The sequence below is a fragment of the Cuculus canorus genome, chromosome 7 (genome assembly GCF_017976375.1).
Source record: "Cuculus canorus isolate bCucCan1 chromosome 7, bCucCan1.pri, whole genome shotgun sequence".
Lineage (NCBI taxonomy): Eukaryota > Metazoa > Chordata > Aves > Cuculiformes > Cuculidae > Cuculus > Cuculus canorus.
This window is the reverse complement of record NC_071407.1, coordinates 18,061,907-18,078,228: the sequence shown is the minus strand read 5'-3', so window position 1 is coordinate 18,078,228 and position 16,322 is coordinate 18,061,907. Positions and strand designations below refer to the sequence as shown.

Genomic DNA, 16,322 nt, shown 5'->3' with positions numbered 1-16,322 from the left:
CACCAGTCTAGTGAACTGCCATGCTGAAAGCTTTGTCCTTACTCAGCCACAACGCTGTTTCACATGTATTAATAAAGGCAATTAATGCTTTTTCTTTCTTCTGTTTGAAGATCACATTTAAACTGAACAACACAACACTTTAACAGGCTTTTGAAATTTGCATAACTCACACTGTTTTGGTATTTTATTCTTTTCTGGATCTCTTCGCAGCTCAAGAAATCATAGCAGATACTTTCCTGTATTCATCATGCAGTGCTGTGGTACAAAAAGGTACTGTAAACCCTAGTCTCTCAGAGGGTCTGCACTAATGATTTGAACAATAAAACTAAGCCTACTGTCCCTGAGAAGTCACCTAGCTCAATTAAGGAAAAATCAAAACAAATCAAAGACCTGCTTCTCAGCGGAAAAAGCAGGAGGCAAGTCAAAAGGACAGAAGTTAGTCCCCAGACCCTCTGTCACCACAGGCCAATCAGCAAAGCACACTGGTTTCACAGGAAATACTCCCTTCTTAGAGGGTAAAAAGTCTTGAGAATATAGAAGTCTACCTCACTTCAGCAGAAAAGGAAAAGCAATCAAGAGAACATATAATTTATAAGCAATAATTGCTGCAGATACATTTCATTTGTTAAAACATTGGGAAATACCAATTATCTCATTATCTTTACCACCACACAAAGCAAACCCCACAATCAATAGTGAAGTCTTACATGCCATGTGGCAACTGCACTTCATTTTGCAATGTGTCCTTAAGCACAAAACAAACATCAGCAAACGCCATTAAATAAAAAAAACAGTAAAATGGCATTTAGTAGCATTCAGTGTAGCATTCTCTAGAGATGGATACAGAGGAAAGCTATGCAGGAGAATTTGAGCATAACTTAATGAAAGCGTGCTATGATGTTTTCCTGCAAGACTAATACTAAACTGCAAATTTCTTCTTGTGCAAAATAAGCCATATAAATTACGAAGTATAAGATCAGCAAGAATTCACATACTTAGCCAAGAAATCACCCACAGAAGAATTCTACAAAGCACTCTTTACTCTGATAGGCGTTTTCCCTTCAGGACAGGAGGGACACTCCAAATTCCTCATTTTTATTCAAGTGATGACATGAATCCCTAAAAGCCTTACTCTTTGCTTCAAAATAGTTTTTACTGTTATGAAGAGTTTGATATGTAAGTGCTGACTCTTCTGATTTGCACCAAATAAAAAAGCAAGTTAGTCCAAGTTCTGCAGATTTTATTCCTGAATGAAAACGTGAAGATGGACAAAGACTGCAAAACCAGTTTGTGACAGAGGATGATTTGGTCATCAGTATCTTAGAGCTGGCAAAAGATTAATTTAACTTTCAATGGGTACTGAAAGCACTACATGATTAATCAATACAGAGAATATTATTATAAGGGAAAGTGGTCTGCATAGCTCAGCAAAAATGTTTAAAAAGCCAGAGAAGGCACTGGCTAATAAGCAGCCCTGTGAAAGCTGCAGCTCTTCAAGGCTGTTTTAGAGTATCTCCTTCTGCTTATCTAGAAAAGCTTTTTTAAGTTTTTCATTTCAAAAGAAAGAAGAAAAAAAAAATCCAGAGGGACTCCATGCACACTACTCCCTACACTGAGTGGAAACATCTTTACGTTTTGGCAGTGAGGAGCTGTGATTCTGATTATCTCCAATCACCCTTTCAGAACATGCTGAAGTCTTAACAAAGAAGAAAACTTTTGTTGGCTTTATTTGTTTATTTGGTTTTCTGTGTTTATTTGTTGGCTAGCAAAGTGAGACCGCACAGAAATCGAGCACTTTTTCCATTGGATTGCTTTACTTGTAGAGCTCATCACAGATTCAATAGCTCCATACCTACATCTAAGTAGTTACCTAAGTAAGTAGAAGATAGTACTAATCAAGAAATCTCATACAATTAAGTATGCAACGAGACTCACAGCCTTCAAAGAGAACACAAAGCAGGCAGCCAGTTCACTAGCACCTCCCCAACCAACGAACCGACGGAGAAGAGAAGGCTCCCAGAAGACTTTTTAGAGACGTTCCAGTACCTGAAGGGGGCTACAAGAAAGCTGGGGAGAGACTGTTTACAAAGGCTTGTAGTGATAGGACTAGGGGCAATTGCAATAAACTGGAGAGGGGAAGATTTGTACTAGACATAAGGAGGAGTTTCTTCACCATAAGGGTGGTGAGACACTAGCAGAGGCTGCCCAGGGAAGTTGTGGCTGCCCCATCCCTGGAGCTGTTCAAGACCAGGTTGGATGTGGCCTCGGACAGCCTGGTCTGGTGGGGTGTCCCTGCCCATGGCAGGGGGGCTGGAAATGGATGATCTTTGAGGTCCCTTCCAACCCAAACTATTCTATCATTCAATGATTCTAACCCAAGCCGACAGCCGATGCTCAGAAGGAGCGCATCACAAATTTTGGAAGATATTTTTTCCCCTCCAGCCAGAATAACCTGCACTCAGCTCCCAGTTCCACTTTTCCCTTAAGTCTGACAGGGCGCGGGAGAGGGAAGGAGCACGAACCCAAGCGGCACAGCCCCCCCGGCATCGCCCGGGCGTTACTCACAGCGCTGCTCGGACTCTATGAGCTTCATGGGTGCGTCCTGGCGGCGGCGGAGCCGGCGTGACCGTGGGCGCCACCCGGCGCGGTGCAGCCGTGGGGCGAAGATGCCGCCGCTCCCCGCCCGCCGCCGCCCCATTGGCGCAGGGCGGCCCGGCCCCCGCCGCACCGGGGCCGAGCCCGGGCGCCGCCGCCGCATTGGCGGGCGCGGGGGGCGCTCGCTCCGCCCGGCCGCCTTGCGAGGGGGGGTGTCGGGGCGGCGGGGCCCGAGCCCGCCGCGATCATCACTTACGTGTCCGGTGGCGGCGGCCCGAGTCCGTCCTCCGGCGCAGCCGGCATTTCTTGGCCGGGGAGCCGTGCCCGAGCGGCGGCGGATCCGGGCGGAGCAGCAGCGGGTGCGGCGCCTCCCCGCGGCCGCCGGGGCTCGAGGGGTGGAAGCCGTTGTGCAGCCGCCCGCCCGGCAGCGAGCGGGAGGCGGGCGGCGGCCCCGCCGAAGCGGCGGCCTGGGCGCGGAGCTGCTCCCCCATGGCGGCGGCCTTTGTCTGCCGGCTCGGCTCCGGCCGGGCGCGGCGCAGCCTCCGCTCCCGCCCGCGCCCGCGGCTCGCAGCGCCGGGGATGCGGCGCCCGCCCCCCGCGCGGCGCACGCGTCCTGCCCGCAGCGCTGCGGAGGGGCGGTCGCCGCCCTCGGACGGGGACGCGGCCCCCCCCCCGGCTGGCGCGCGCGCCCGGCACCTGCGGCGCCGTGTCATCTCCCGCGCTCACGTGACGCGGGGATGGGTGTCGCGCGGTGCCCCTCGCGCCGCACGTGGCGGCGTCCGCGGTGGCTCCGTCACGGGCGGGTCCGCGGTGACCTTGAGGTTCTTGGCCTCGGCACCCGCTCATCCCGTGACCGTGATTTACTCCCTGACCACCGAGGCATCCGGGCGCAGAAACGACATTTTCCTGAATAAAATGTATTAAATATCAAGTGGACGGAAAGTAAAACGGGGTGAAGTGTGCTGTGTGTGCTTGATGAGAAGAACGGATTGAATTTTGCTTTATCCAAACTAAATCCAGTCCCTACCTGGATGATGATATCATTAAGTAAAAACAGGTCATGTCACGGCTCTTCCTCACCCCTAAAATTAGTATGGGATGTGGGCCCTCCGCCGTAATGCATCCACAAAGAACCGGAGCGCTACTCTGGCTCCCGCCAGGAAGCGATGCTGTATTAAGAAATGGCTTCAATGAGCAGTATGGTGACATTCTCTCCCCCTGACTGGGGCCAGACCGTTGCGTAGGTCACTGAGGGCAGAACAAGCTGCGGAACAACATGCACATGAAGTTGGGGAAATGAAGAAAGAATATTTGAGAACAGAGAACAAGTAAAATTTTCTTCCTAAAAACCAGCAGCAAATGTTCTGAAGATGATGAAAATGCTCCAAATTTTCATCATATCCTGTTGCATAAGCACCTGCTGTGACTGCCAGCCCAAAGGTGACTGCCCTGAAGAGGGTGGGAGCGAAGGCAGGCTATGTACGTTTAGTGCTAGAAGGAGCTGTAATGCTTACAAAACTCCGAAATGTTTTGAGAACTCCCAAAATTTCTGATTTATGTTTAAACTAAAACCCAGAAGGCCACTGCCTGGACTGCTAGGGACCTTCCCACCACTTGGCCGTTCTGGGCTGCTGGCTGGTTACACTGCATGAACTTTCCCTGTTAATTCAGACGACACAGGGCAAGAGGAATCCTTGTTGATAGTGGCCCCAGCTGGCAATGATTGTCCCCTTCTCTGTCCCCAACACAGAAACTGACTGGATATCCAACCAGCCCCACGCAGAATATTGATTCCCGCAAACCTGTTTTTCTCTGCAATCGCACCATAACTGGGAGCAGACACAGTGGGCAGGTCCTGAATCTCAGCTGAAGGGTGGCAGCTTTTTACCTTGACTCCAACAAAAGCTTGACCACCTTTAACTGCACACTTACATTTCCTTGTAGCAGAATGACAGTCCTTCCACTGACTCTAAAGTGGAATGCAGTACCTGTTTCACATAGTGTGCCCAATTTTAGGCACTGAACTTCTGGAATAAGCAGCAAAGGATTAAATGAAAACATGAAGTTTTAGTCTAGAAAATGAAAGATTTTAAGAGATATTCAGATCTGGAAAAGGTAACAGCAAAGGAGATCTATCACTGTTGGTGAGAAACAAGATAGAATTTGTAAGTAATAACTGCAGTAAGGGAAATTCACTCAACACTTGAGGCAGATATTTTCTTTAATGGAGTTAGACAAGCATTAGACTGCACTGGAAGACTCAACTGTCCATTGCTGCAAATTTAAATACCTATGAGGAACCGTCTAGGTAGAGCTGATCCTGACTTAAGAGGAAGGAGGAGGCATGGCCTAGACACCTTTCTGAGGTTCTTATCAATCTTCTATTCCCAATTAAATATTTCCCTAATATTTTGCTGTAAATATTGCACAGTTATGCCTAGGATAGAAGCGGAACAGACTGTGCTGAACAGGAGTAGGTCAGGAAAATACTGCTAGGATATGATCCAAATCACTGAGACGTTTAGGTGCAGTGTAGACCAATGGCGTATAACAGCAACAAATGTCACCTCAAAAATAGAAAAACGAAGAAATGTTAAAGACTGTCCAAATCAATTGACAGGTTTTATGTAGAGGAACAGATTCACTTCTAAGTGTGCAAGTTTCCCCTATCTTGTAATAGGGGAATGGATGAAAACGTTTTCCAGCAGGAATGGATGAAAACGTTTTCCAAACTTTTTGTGTTGTGGGAAGATGAAATTTCAAATCAATGTACTGCTTTATCAAAAAAAATTCCAGACTCTTCTACTGATGAATATCACATGAACTGACTTCTGCACTGCAAAATACTACCTTTTTAATATTACTTTTGTTTACGCTTCTTTATTTTTGAATGAGTTTTCAAAAGGGCTTTACCTACCTTCTTCAGTTTTATTTCAGAGTTCTTCAGCTCTTCCGCAATGTAAAGTAAGACAATTGGAATAAAATTAGAGTATGTTTAATTTATTATGTGATCATCTGTAACGGTTTAAAATAAAGGAATCTCACATCCTCAGGTGTATCAGGCATCGCCTATTTTGTGCACAAGCAAACTACAGTGAAATCCATTTGGCATTCAGGGGAAAAAGACCCCAGCCTTTGGCATTAATCATGCTGAAACTGGGAGCACAAGAACTGTTCATCCTATTCTGCATCAGCTGTGACCACAGGTAGAACCACAGCACCATATTTCATGAACTCACAGCCTGATGCACACAGCCTGTGCTATTCTAATATTCTGCGCAGGGGCTAAATTGGTGATGTGAAGGTCTCACGTTATACTTAGTACTTGAAAATCTGGAGTGTCTCAGAAAACACAATCCAGAAGAAATACGACAAAAGCGATAATGTCACCTCCTCAAAACAAGACACAAAGTAGTAATAAACTGTCTTGCTACTCTCATAGTTGAGCAGTTGGCTCAGGACTGGCTGTCTGCTGTTTTTTTATCCATACAATTCATGAGGCAATGCATCAACAGCACAACTGGCTGAAAGCAGGTATTGCATGCAGGTACTGCATTCTCTTGCCTTCATACCACATTCAGTATGTTACTGTCTACATCCTTTTATATTAATTTATGTATATTTTACATATATTTAAGTTGTTGCAAATCAAGAACTAGGCGGAACATACAACGTCCCTCCATGAAGTCATGGCATGTGTTACAGGTTCAGTTTGTAAACCAAAGTAAAGCTTTCCTCTTCCTTTTATCCTAACTTCCTAAACAAACCCTGTGAGCCAGTTTAGTTTTCAGTCTAACTTGCACGACAACAATGCATATAAAGGTGCAATATTGACAAACAAAATCAAGGATGCTTTCAGTTTTTCCAGTATTAATGTTTTCTCACTGTTTCTGTCTTCCTTTCTGAACAGGAGTAGGTGGAAACTACTTGTTTATTTTTAAATATTTTCCTATACGTTTCACTGTAAACCAGCAATCTGGTGGAAAAAGGACTACAAACACATAATATGCTGAAGAATCCAGCACACATATGGACTCAGACCAGTGAACAAGTCTGTTATACTGACTCACTGCATATTACACATTTGCATAGCAAACACTTCATGGTTTATTCCATACTCACCTCTATTTGTTTATAAACACAGAGACCCAGGCTATGATTCTCTAGCTCTATTTGTCAGCTCCAGCAAACTAACGACTACCTTGTGATTAAAACACTTTGCCACAGGATCAAAAGTGTTGTGCTCCAGCCCTCAGAGTTTCAAAACCAATGGAACTAAAAAAAAAACAACAATAAAACAAAAAACCAAAAACAACCACAAAACCAAAATAAAACACCCTTTCAGGTATGTTATCATCAGGCAATGTAGCCAGAAATTTTTAGCAACTTATGTGGATTAGGTCCTCCTCCTGCATTCTTTGGGGCTCACATATGCCTGGTCTGAGGCTAAGCTAAAATAAGCACCAAACATGTGCCGTCCATATGTAAATCCATTACCAACGAACAATAACAAAAAAACCCCAACTCTTACAGAGCACCAATGGTGTTATTCTAATTCAAAGCCAGCAAACTACAAAGCTTTGGACATATTTTGGAGAGAAGTGGTAATGAGGAGCACGTATACATCTTCTTAATTTACACAAACTGTATTATGCAATGCAAAAAGTGTAATGAAACAGACTTCTGGCATAGCTGCCTGCAGATTTATGTTCAAGAGGTTGCTGGCACTCTGCCATTCTTGTTTATATTACCATTCAGGTTATTTCTATGCTTATCATGTTTCTATATTACAGGAAAATCATACTCGTTTTTATTCAATTTTTCTCCTTTGAATATAAAGCAAATACAGTACAGCTTAATAAATACACATAAAAATATTAAGAGCATTCCTTGCAAAAAATCAGATACTATTGCTTTGTTTTAGGCATATTCACACATCACATTTGGCAAAAAGAAAGTGCCAAATCTAGGAGTCCAGTATTTCTTCCCAATTCTCTTCAGAACTGGGAAAAAAACCTCATAATTCTTTGGCATATGCAAGGCCTTCAACAGCCACCTTTAAAACATATCTTAATGTTCTTTTTTTCCCTTACTTTAAATTGCAGGGCTAGAAGACATATCTCCTCAACCATCTTCAGTAAGAAGGGCTAGAAGAACCATCCATAAGATCCATCCATAAGAACAGACAACAGATGTGTACATCAAATGAAGCAAAACAGCTCTAAAACTGTGTAGAATTCTTATCTGCAAAATGCAATGAGAGAGTATTTAAAAAGGGACCCAAAGGGCTCAGTATTATCACTGTGATTACAGGAAAATAAGCCTTACTATGACAACATCTAGCTAGCACGAGAATTCTGCTTTTGCCAAACACTAGTGCACTGATTGCAGAGACAGAGCATGCCTAAATCTTGCCAGATTGAGGACAGGAAATACTGTATTGAGATCATCAGTTCCTTCCCCTCCTGGTGCAGTCTCCTTTCAGTTATGCCTTGTGTGACACTTAAAACCTGTTGAACTAATGAAGAAAAGCCCTGTTCCCTTGCACAGAGTTGAAGGTCATCTCCCTTTCACATTCATCGAGGGAGAGAAAGATGGAGAACAGCACTCTGACTAAGAAGAAACTTAGCTTTGGCAGTCTGAACAGCCTTCAGGAGGAATATCGTGTTGCTTCATTGATGATAAACAGTGTATAGATAGATCTCCTGGTCCAAGAGCCAAGCTCAGTGTCCCAGCAGGCAGCATGAATGCTACCTGGAAAAAGTTGTCTGGACTAGGACATGACTTATGACTTAGGTATCTAACAATAGCCAAGACTAGGAAATAGAAGTCAGAAGAGTACGTAGGTGTAGTCTGGTCTTACCAGCCTGCCCATTCCTGTGGCCAGACTTTGCACTGGCACAAGTGGTTTCTAGAGTTATTCTCTGGCAGTTCTCAGATGAGGTTACAGATTGTGGTTGCTATCTTTCATCCAACTGCAAAAAAGCGTGCTGCATTAACAAAACAGTAAGAACCTCTTTTTGTCTAAAGTTTTCCCTGCCAATACTCCTGTTTCTCTCTGTCCAACTAGACAATTGCCACTTAATTTGCAGGTGCGTTTACTCTCCACAGCTTCAACTGATCCCTGGCAGAGCTGCTGGGGCCCATCTTTTATAGAAAACAAAAACTATCAGTGCCTTAGTTCAGACATTTCAAATACAACTCCTCAAAATACATTTAAATAACATTTAAAATCTAGTCCTTGATTACTCCTTGAGGAGTACAAGCCAGTGAAGATAAATTAAGTGTTGGAGGTGAATCATAATTTTTTCATGCTGTAGTTTTTATCCTATAGGAAGCTTGTAAAGAGGGAAAATACAGGTAATGGATTCAAACTATAAGGTATGTAAAAAAAGTTGAAAATCTCATGTTAAATACACTTTCCTCTGCCCCCATCGACTCTATGTTGTACCTAAGTATTTGGCTTAGTGCACTGCTGCTTCTCTTCAACCATCAAACTCAAATATACAAAATGTTATTAGGATATGTGCAAGTTCACAACCCACTGGCTGAGAAATATTGCTTGTCATCATAGAACAGTGATTACAACAAGGGGCAGAGCACCTGGTTGGGAAAACAATGGCCTTTGCTCCTGACCCTCCCCCACAGAAAATTACCCTCCTGTATGTCTGCTTTCTGGTTTTGCCCGGATAAACATCTTAATTTTTTTTCAGCTCAGTGTTTTCATATGGTTCTTCATAATGCTATCAGGAGGAAAGTGACATTTTCAAAACAAGCACTTTGAAAGGCAACAACAGAATGGCTGACAATCACAAAAGACTCTCTTCCTCATTCAACACTGCCACATCTGAAGAGGAGAAATTGGTTCTCCTATCAATACTCAGCTGTACAGACACTTTCCACTTGCCTTGGTCTGTATTCCCAGAACTTAAATGCTGACATGAAATTCCCATAAATATTAATTATTGCAAACCAGGTAACAATAGAGAACCAGACTTTCTATGCTCGTCTGTGGTAGAGGAAAAAAAGCATCTTTCTGAAGTATTCCAGCTAGACGTACGTACCTCCACAGACAAAAGCTGTTTACTCATTTAACCCAGGAGGGAACACACAGTGTCCAACAGCGGGTAGAAAGGACACAGAGCTTTTACTGTCCTTCCAAACTAGCCCACAGATAGGAATCAGTGCAAAATATCAAACATCTTTGATATTTCTCCTCAACCATCTTCAGCAGCAGAATGAGCATTAAGTACAGGGTTAAGTCCAAACATTTCAGCTAAGTTGGAGTTAAAACTTCAGCACTTGAACAACATGACTTCTTTCAGATAGATAAACCAAAGATTTGTTTAGGTTCTTGAAGCTGAAAGAATATTTAATATGTCCTTGTGAGATTACGCTAAAACCACTGACAACACCACTCAAATGCTAATCTTTTTTAAAATATCTATTTTATCCATGTTTGTAAAGAATGAGAGTCTTACGTAGGAAGGGACTGTGCTATAAATGGCACATTTGTTCCTAAAGGCTCCGACTACCGAGTAACAAAGAATGGAAACAACCAAACACTATGCTAACATTGGGTTTCTTTGCCATAGTTGCGTCCTCTGATATTTCTGGAACTGGTGACTTTTCAGACTAAATATGACAGTGAATCGTCTGTTCTGTGCAATGCATTTAATTTTGTTCAAGAGGCCAATTTAGAGGTATCAGGTTTTCACAAGATCAATACAACTATGTACAAGCAAAAAAAAGAAAAACAGAACTACAATTACAGAATTCTGACTTCTCATTAGATAAACTGTGGGGAAAAAAAAACCCAATAGCAAGTAATTTCCAGGGTCGCTCCTGCATAGAAGCCAACTTGCATGTCACTGCAGGAATGTTAGTGTCGCAAAAATATTTGTTTTCTTGTAATAAAACATAACTAATACAATCACAAACTTGGTCTAATGGGAATTTAAGAACCAAAGAGACCTTCTGGGTTGTCAAAACAAGTTCTTTTTATCAATGATTAACCTGAAAGGGTCAACGAAACATACATGCCAAGTACCACTGAGCACAGAAGATCTTCTATTATCTTGTAACATATGACTGAACACCTTGGGACCAAAGCATGACTTTGACACTCACCTATGAAGTCCTACTTACACACATTTATTGTTCTTTTAACCCAGAATAGCAAATCACACTCCTTAAACTCACAAACACTGCTAACAAAATTTGTTGTATTTATCCTTAATTTTGATATGGAAGTCAGATAAAGAAGCTATAGAGTTACTTTTGGTGCCAGCCATTTTACATATGCGAAGAGAAAAAATAGAAGTATTGTGTATCTCCTGAACAACAAGAGACAAAGATACCTTTTTTTTTTGTTTACAAAACCCCTGTCTATCCACTGAAAACAGAACTGATAGGGCTAAGACATCAATCTCATACTTTTTTACCTGACTACTCTAAAAGTAGCAAGCAACATTTCATTTGCTTTTCCTCCATTTATAAAATAGACTTGTAAAATTCTGTGAAGAGCTACCTATTTATTTTTCGTGTGCATCCACATAAGTTATGTCATTTGGCTGTTACCATTGTGATCAAAGTGCTAGGCACACAGGTTATTGACCTCAAAACATGCTGTTTGAAGTCCTTCCTTGACGTAATTTCTGTGATTCTCAACATCAATAGCTATTTCATCTATTGTCTACTGTAATTACAACTGAACAAGGTAGAGACTGGAAACTTCTGCTCAATGCAGTTTTCTTAAGACATTTTCTTGTCTCAATACAGGACTAATTTCTAATATTACTAGAAATTTAAACTCCCAATTGAAGAATCATAGTTAAGAAACAAGAACACCTCTCTAAGACGTGCCAGACTTCCATCTTGTATTACTTCAGCTAAAACTCATTTGGAACTATTTTATTACAGTAACATTGTGTTCTGTATTTTCAATGCATGATGAATATCCAACATGGAGGTATCATCTGACTTCTTCAGAGGACAATGTATCTTACAGCCAAATGAGACCAGGTTCTCGCCAACCAGTGACACCGAGCTTCAATATGAGTCAATGATGCAGAGGAAGGACAGGAACAAAGGGAACTAGGGGAAAGGGGGAAGGTGAACAACAGACTTGCCTAATCAGAGGCCAGAAATCCGAAGTCTGTTCTTTTCCCATCATAGGCAGGCTTTGGCATTAGTTGTGGTTTCGTTGGATCAGACCCGCATTAGGATACAACTGGCAAACGGCAGCCGTGGAGGAGGAGGAGGGGGGCAGTGAGAAAAGACAAAAAACAGAGAGAAAGACACAAAACAAAGAGAAAGGGTTACGGACAACAATACAGTACTATATCACTCCCAAGCAAAGATGGCATGGATCTTCCCATCATCCTCATATCAATGTTTTCAATACTATTCATCAAACAATTAATTAAGAATTCCAAGGTGAAACATTTATTCAGGGGAATGTTCCTATGGTGGCCCTTTAATAAATCACTGTTCCTGGATGGAGGGAAATGCATACCACAGTAGATTTTCCTTGCCTGAGTTCACTGCTGAGATCCTTGGTCACCATGGCTGCTGTAGGCTATCTATGCCATCCACCTAGAACTGAAACCAAAATGTCAGATAAAAAAATTTGGCACCTGTAACACATGCTCAAGCAGCACTGTGGCACCATTTGCAGGGTAGAGCTACATTTGCTATACCCAAAATCAAGCCTCATGTTTAATAGTAAAAGCAATAGCCATCTCATTAAAACGATAATAAAAGTACACCATCTATCTCTGAGTCACTTGTCTTGGATAATTAATTTGCCAAGAACATGAGTCATCCAGTTAGAAATAATTTAGAGAATGATTCATTTCTAACTTTATACTAATATCCTAAGGGATTCCTCCCTTATCCTCCCTAAATTGTTGCATATTTTGTGTCTTTTCTTTATATGCTTTATAAAGAATATTTTGATTAATTGTTGGAATAAATATCTTCTTTTTAGAATGCCATTCACTCAGAAAGATCTTACCATGCTTAATAAAGGTGTGTGTATTCTTCAGTGCACCCACATATATGATGAAGTGTGGCAGCAAGACAGTACTTGGCAAGCCTGAACAAAAGCACTGACTAGAACTGCAGTCAGATCCTATAATCTCTGGAAACAACAAAGGGAAATTCAGATGCACAAAATGGAATTACTAACAATGTAATTTTGCTGCTTACATCTCAGGTTTTTAAAAATCGGGTCTATTCTGACCACAGAGGGTCAGATCAGCCAGTGTTTGATAACATGGACAATTTCAGTGGAAATCTTTCAGTTCCTTCAGATTTCAGCTGTGAGCAAACTTTTGGCAAGGAAGCCTGGGCTGTTTCAAAACTCTGCTTATCTTTGGCTTCAGCATGTTGTGACAACATCAGGCAGGGCAGCATCAAATATGTTGAATTACATTTGGAATATTCTCCCTCTAACTCTGCAAGTCTGGATATGCTCAAAGCCTGCAATCTAGCCAGCCACCTGCATATTTGCCTCCTTGCCCAGGAATTGCCAAAGATGCAACTCCACGAGCAATTTGGCCAATCTAAGACTGCCTAACAGAAAAGAAGCAGTCCTGCCCTATTGTCCCACCAGGATTTCTGCCTGCTCTTCTGCTGTCTCAGCACCTGTGTGGCCACATAGATCTACTTGCTGATTTGGCTGAAAATAATGGTTTAAGAATGTGTTTTAAAAAGTCGCTGCTCAGTAATCCAGTCTTTGAGAAGCAACTGAGGCTTCATGAATTGTCATCATCCTTCATCTGCTGATCCACATTTAGGGAAGACAACTGTGTTTCTCTTCAAGGACTGCAAAGAGCACTGTAGTCTGATTGCATGGCACAAATACAGGCCTTCTTTGCAGTTCATTCTATGCAGGGCAGACGTCTGGCATGTATTAAACTCCCTGCCTTCCGTTTGTCCTACAGGATAGGCAATGCCCAGCCTGAAATACTAATAGAATATAAGCTGAAAAAAAAAAAGAAAAAGGCGAGTTCAGACCAAAACAGGAAATGCCCTGAGCAGTTGCTGTTGTCAAAGAGCCATTATTTTCAAGTCCTTTAAAGATAAGTCAGTGGTTAAGAAACTTGTTTTCTGAATGTTCATTCATTGCCCTTTTATCATGCTGTAGGATAACTGTGTCACCTAATACTAGACCTTAATTTTGATATCTAAACTAAGAGGTTGGTGAAGAAAGCAAGGCTCCTTCAGAGGGCAATTCGTGTCATATTGCTTAGCTGTACCACGAACCATAACTGCACTTCCAGAACAAGGATTTAACTTGGGCCTGAAACTGTTCTGAGCATTTGTCTGCATTGGCTCTACAGGAAGCCCAAGATAAACATCTGAAGGTCAGTGGTGTGACTATCCCACAACAGTCACATCTTCACGTGAGTTCAAAGAGAATGCCCAAAGCGATGATGACATTCTGAAGAATGGTACATAATGTCAGAGAACGGCACTAGTTTCTGAGGGCAAGACAAAGTTGACACCTGCCAAGAATGAAAGAAACTCCGTCTTGGGTGTCAGAGCCAGAAAGATGAGTAATACTACACTGAAATACTGTAATGGGTACACTGTAACACAGCCTGCTCCTTGGATTTAGCTCATGTTACATGATCAGTAAGCTTCTTGCTCTTGAACTACATCTTTTTGAGGCACATCATATTTTTGAGACACAGAAGTGTCTGGTCTTCTGGCTTTTACACAGAACTTGTATATATATGTACATGCATAGCCCTTGAGTGGAAATCTTTTATTTCTTCAGCTATCAGGTATATTAGGTTTAGGTTGGATATAAGGAAACAGTTCTTCAATCAGAGGATGCTGGAGCACTGGAACAGGCTCCCCTGGGGAGCAGTAATGGCACCAAGCCTGACAACATCCAAGAAGCTTTTGGACAATACCCTCAGACGCATGGTGTGAATTCTGGGGTTGCCCTATGCAGGGACAGGAGTTGGACTCAATAATCCTAGTGAATCCCTTCCAACTCAGGACATTCTATGATTCTATATACCTGATACATATTTAGGGATATCTTGGTATCTTGGCCAGTTTCCCTGTTTCAGAATAGCATGACGCTAGGTAGGTATTGACTTCATGTCCCAATTTATTTATCTTGTTAAGTTTCTAGTAAGATGACAGGACAGCAGTTGAGAATGTAACAATTAACAGAATGTTCTTCGTAACATTTTCTGAGGGCTCTGGGACCATTAGACAGCTCTTTACAACCTGCATTTCATGTAACGCTACAAAGGAAAGAGTATTCTCAAAAAAGTAATCCTGAGGATTAAAGCTTGAGTTTTTTACACCATGACAAACTTTCACAAACAGCCGGGAACAGAAATAAAACTTCTGAAACCTCAACTGAAATAAAACTCAAACATATGTTTCATTTTAGGAAAGTCAGTCCTGAGGTTTTACCTTTAAATTATGGTTACCCATATTGGTATTTATACAGCTCTGCGGATGACTGAAAATGAATCAACAACACATGGAGAGAAATAAAGTTTCTCTAATAAGATTTGGAATTCATCCACAGCCCTTAACCTGGAGGTTACAAGCCAACACACTGTCTGCAAAGAATATAATTAACATCATCTATGGCAAAAAGTGGCAACAGGTCTAGTCCCAGACTTGCAGCTAAAAATATTTTATGTAAATATTGGCAGAACTTAGGCACAGGTTTAGAAATTAAAAAGAAAAAAAAAAAAAAGAAAAGAAGAAAGAGGGCATTTCAGGGAACCAAACAACATTCGGATACATAATTCATATAACCATCATGGAATAAAAACAGCATGCATAAAAAATATCTTCTGAAGCAGTCAATGCTCCTGGACTGTGTATTAAAAATAATGGCACCTGAAGGCAGCTGACGAGAGTGGCAAAGTGAGGGTACCACTGTATAGGTTGAAATTAAAGAAAGTGTGAAGTGCATCAACAGGGCTGTGCAAATCACAAGATACATAACAAGCACTGCCCTGAAAGACGGGGAGAAAAGGGGCATGATATGGCAGACTACCAAGAAGATAATGGACACATGGATAGTGGGATTGAGGGCACCCTCAGCAAGTTTGCCGATGACACCAAGATGTGTGGTATGGTTAACATGCTGGAGGGAAGGGATGCCATCCCGAGACACCTGCACAGGCTTGAGGTGGGCCTGTGCAAACCTCATGAAATTCAACAAGGCCAAGTGCAAGGTCCTGCACCTGGGTCAGGGCAATTCCAAGCACAATTAAGGGTTGGGCAGAAAATGGATTGAGAGTAGCCCTACAGAGAAGGATTTTGAGGTGCTGGTGGATGAGAAGCTCAACATGAGCCAGCAACGTGTGTCGGCAGCCTAGAAAGCCAACCGTATCCTGGGCTGTATCAAAGCAAGTGCCACCAGCAGGTCGAGGAAGGTGATTCTGCCTCTCTACTCTGCTCTCATAAGACCTTACCTGGAATACTGTGTTCAGTTCTAGAGTCCTCAGTGCAGGAAGGATATGGATCTGTTAGAGTGAGTCCAGAGCAGGGCTGTGAAGGTTATCAGAGGGCTAGAGCACGTCCCATATAAGGACAGGCTGCGAAAGTTGGGGTTGTTCAGCCTGGAGAAGAGAAGGCTCCAAGGAGAAGTTATAGAAGCCTTCCTGTACTTAGAGGGGACCTACAGGAAAGACAGAGTGGGGCTCTTTATCAGGAGGTGTAGTGATAAGACTACATAA

The 16,322-nt window shown here is 42.4% G+C and overlaps 1 protein-coding gene across 3 annotated transcripts in view; it reads right to left on the bottom strand.

Annotated features, from left to right (window-relative positions):
* PANK1 (pantothenate kinase 1) overlaps nt 1-3,205 on the bottom strand; it is a 30,296-nt gene extending 27,091 nt beyond the window's left edge. The window contains exon 1 of one of the 3 annotated variants that reach the window (XM_054071676.1): nt 2,852-3,205. In XM_054071676.1, coding sequence (XP_053927651.1) covers nt 2,852-3,086 — 235 coding nt within the window. In that variant the 5' untranslated portion in view covers nt 3,087-3,205. Of the gene's footprint in view, nt 1-1,935; nt 2,289-2,565; nt 2,713-2,851 lie in introns of those variants that run through there. The other 2 variants (XM_009570670.2, XM_054071677.1) reach the window with 2 other exon arrangements.
* Nucleotides 3,206-16,322: the final 13,117 nt, after the last annotated feature.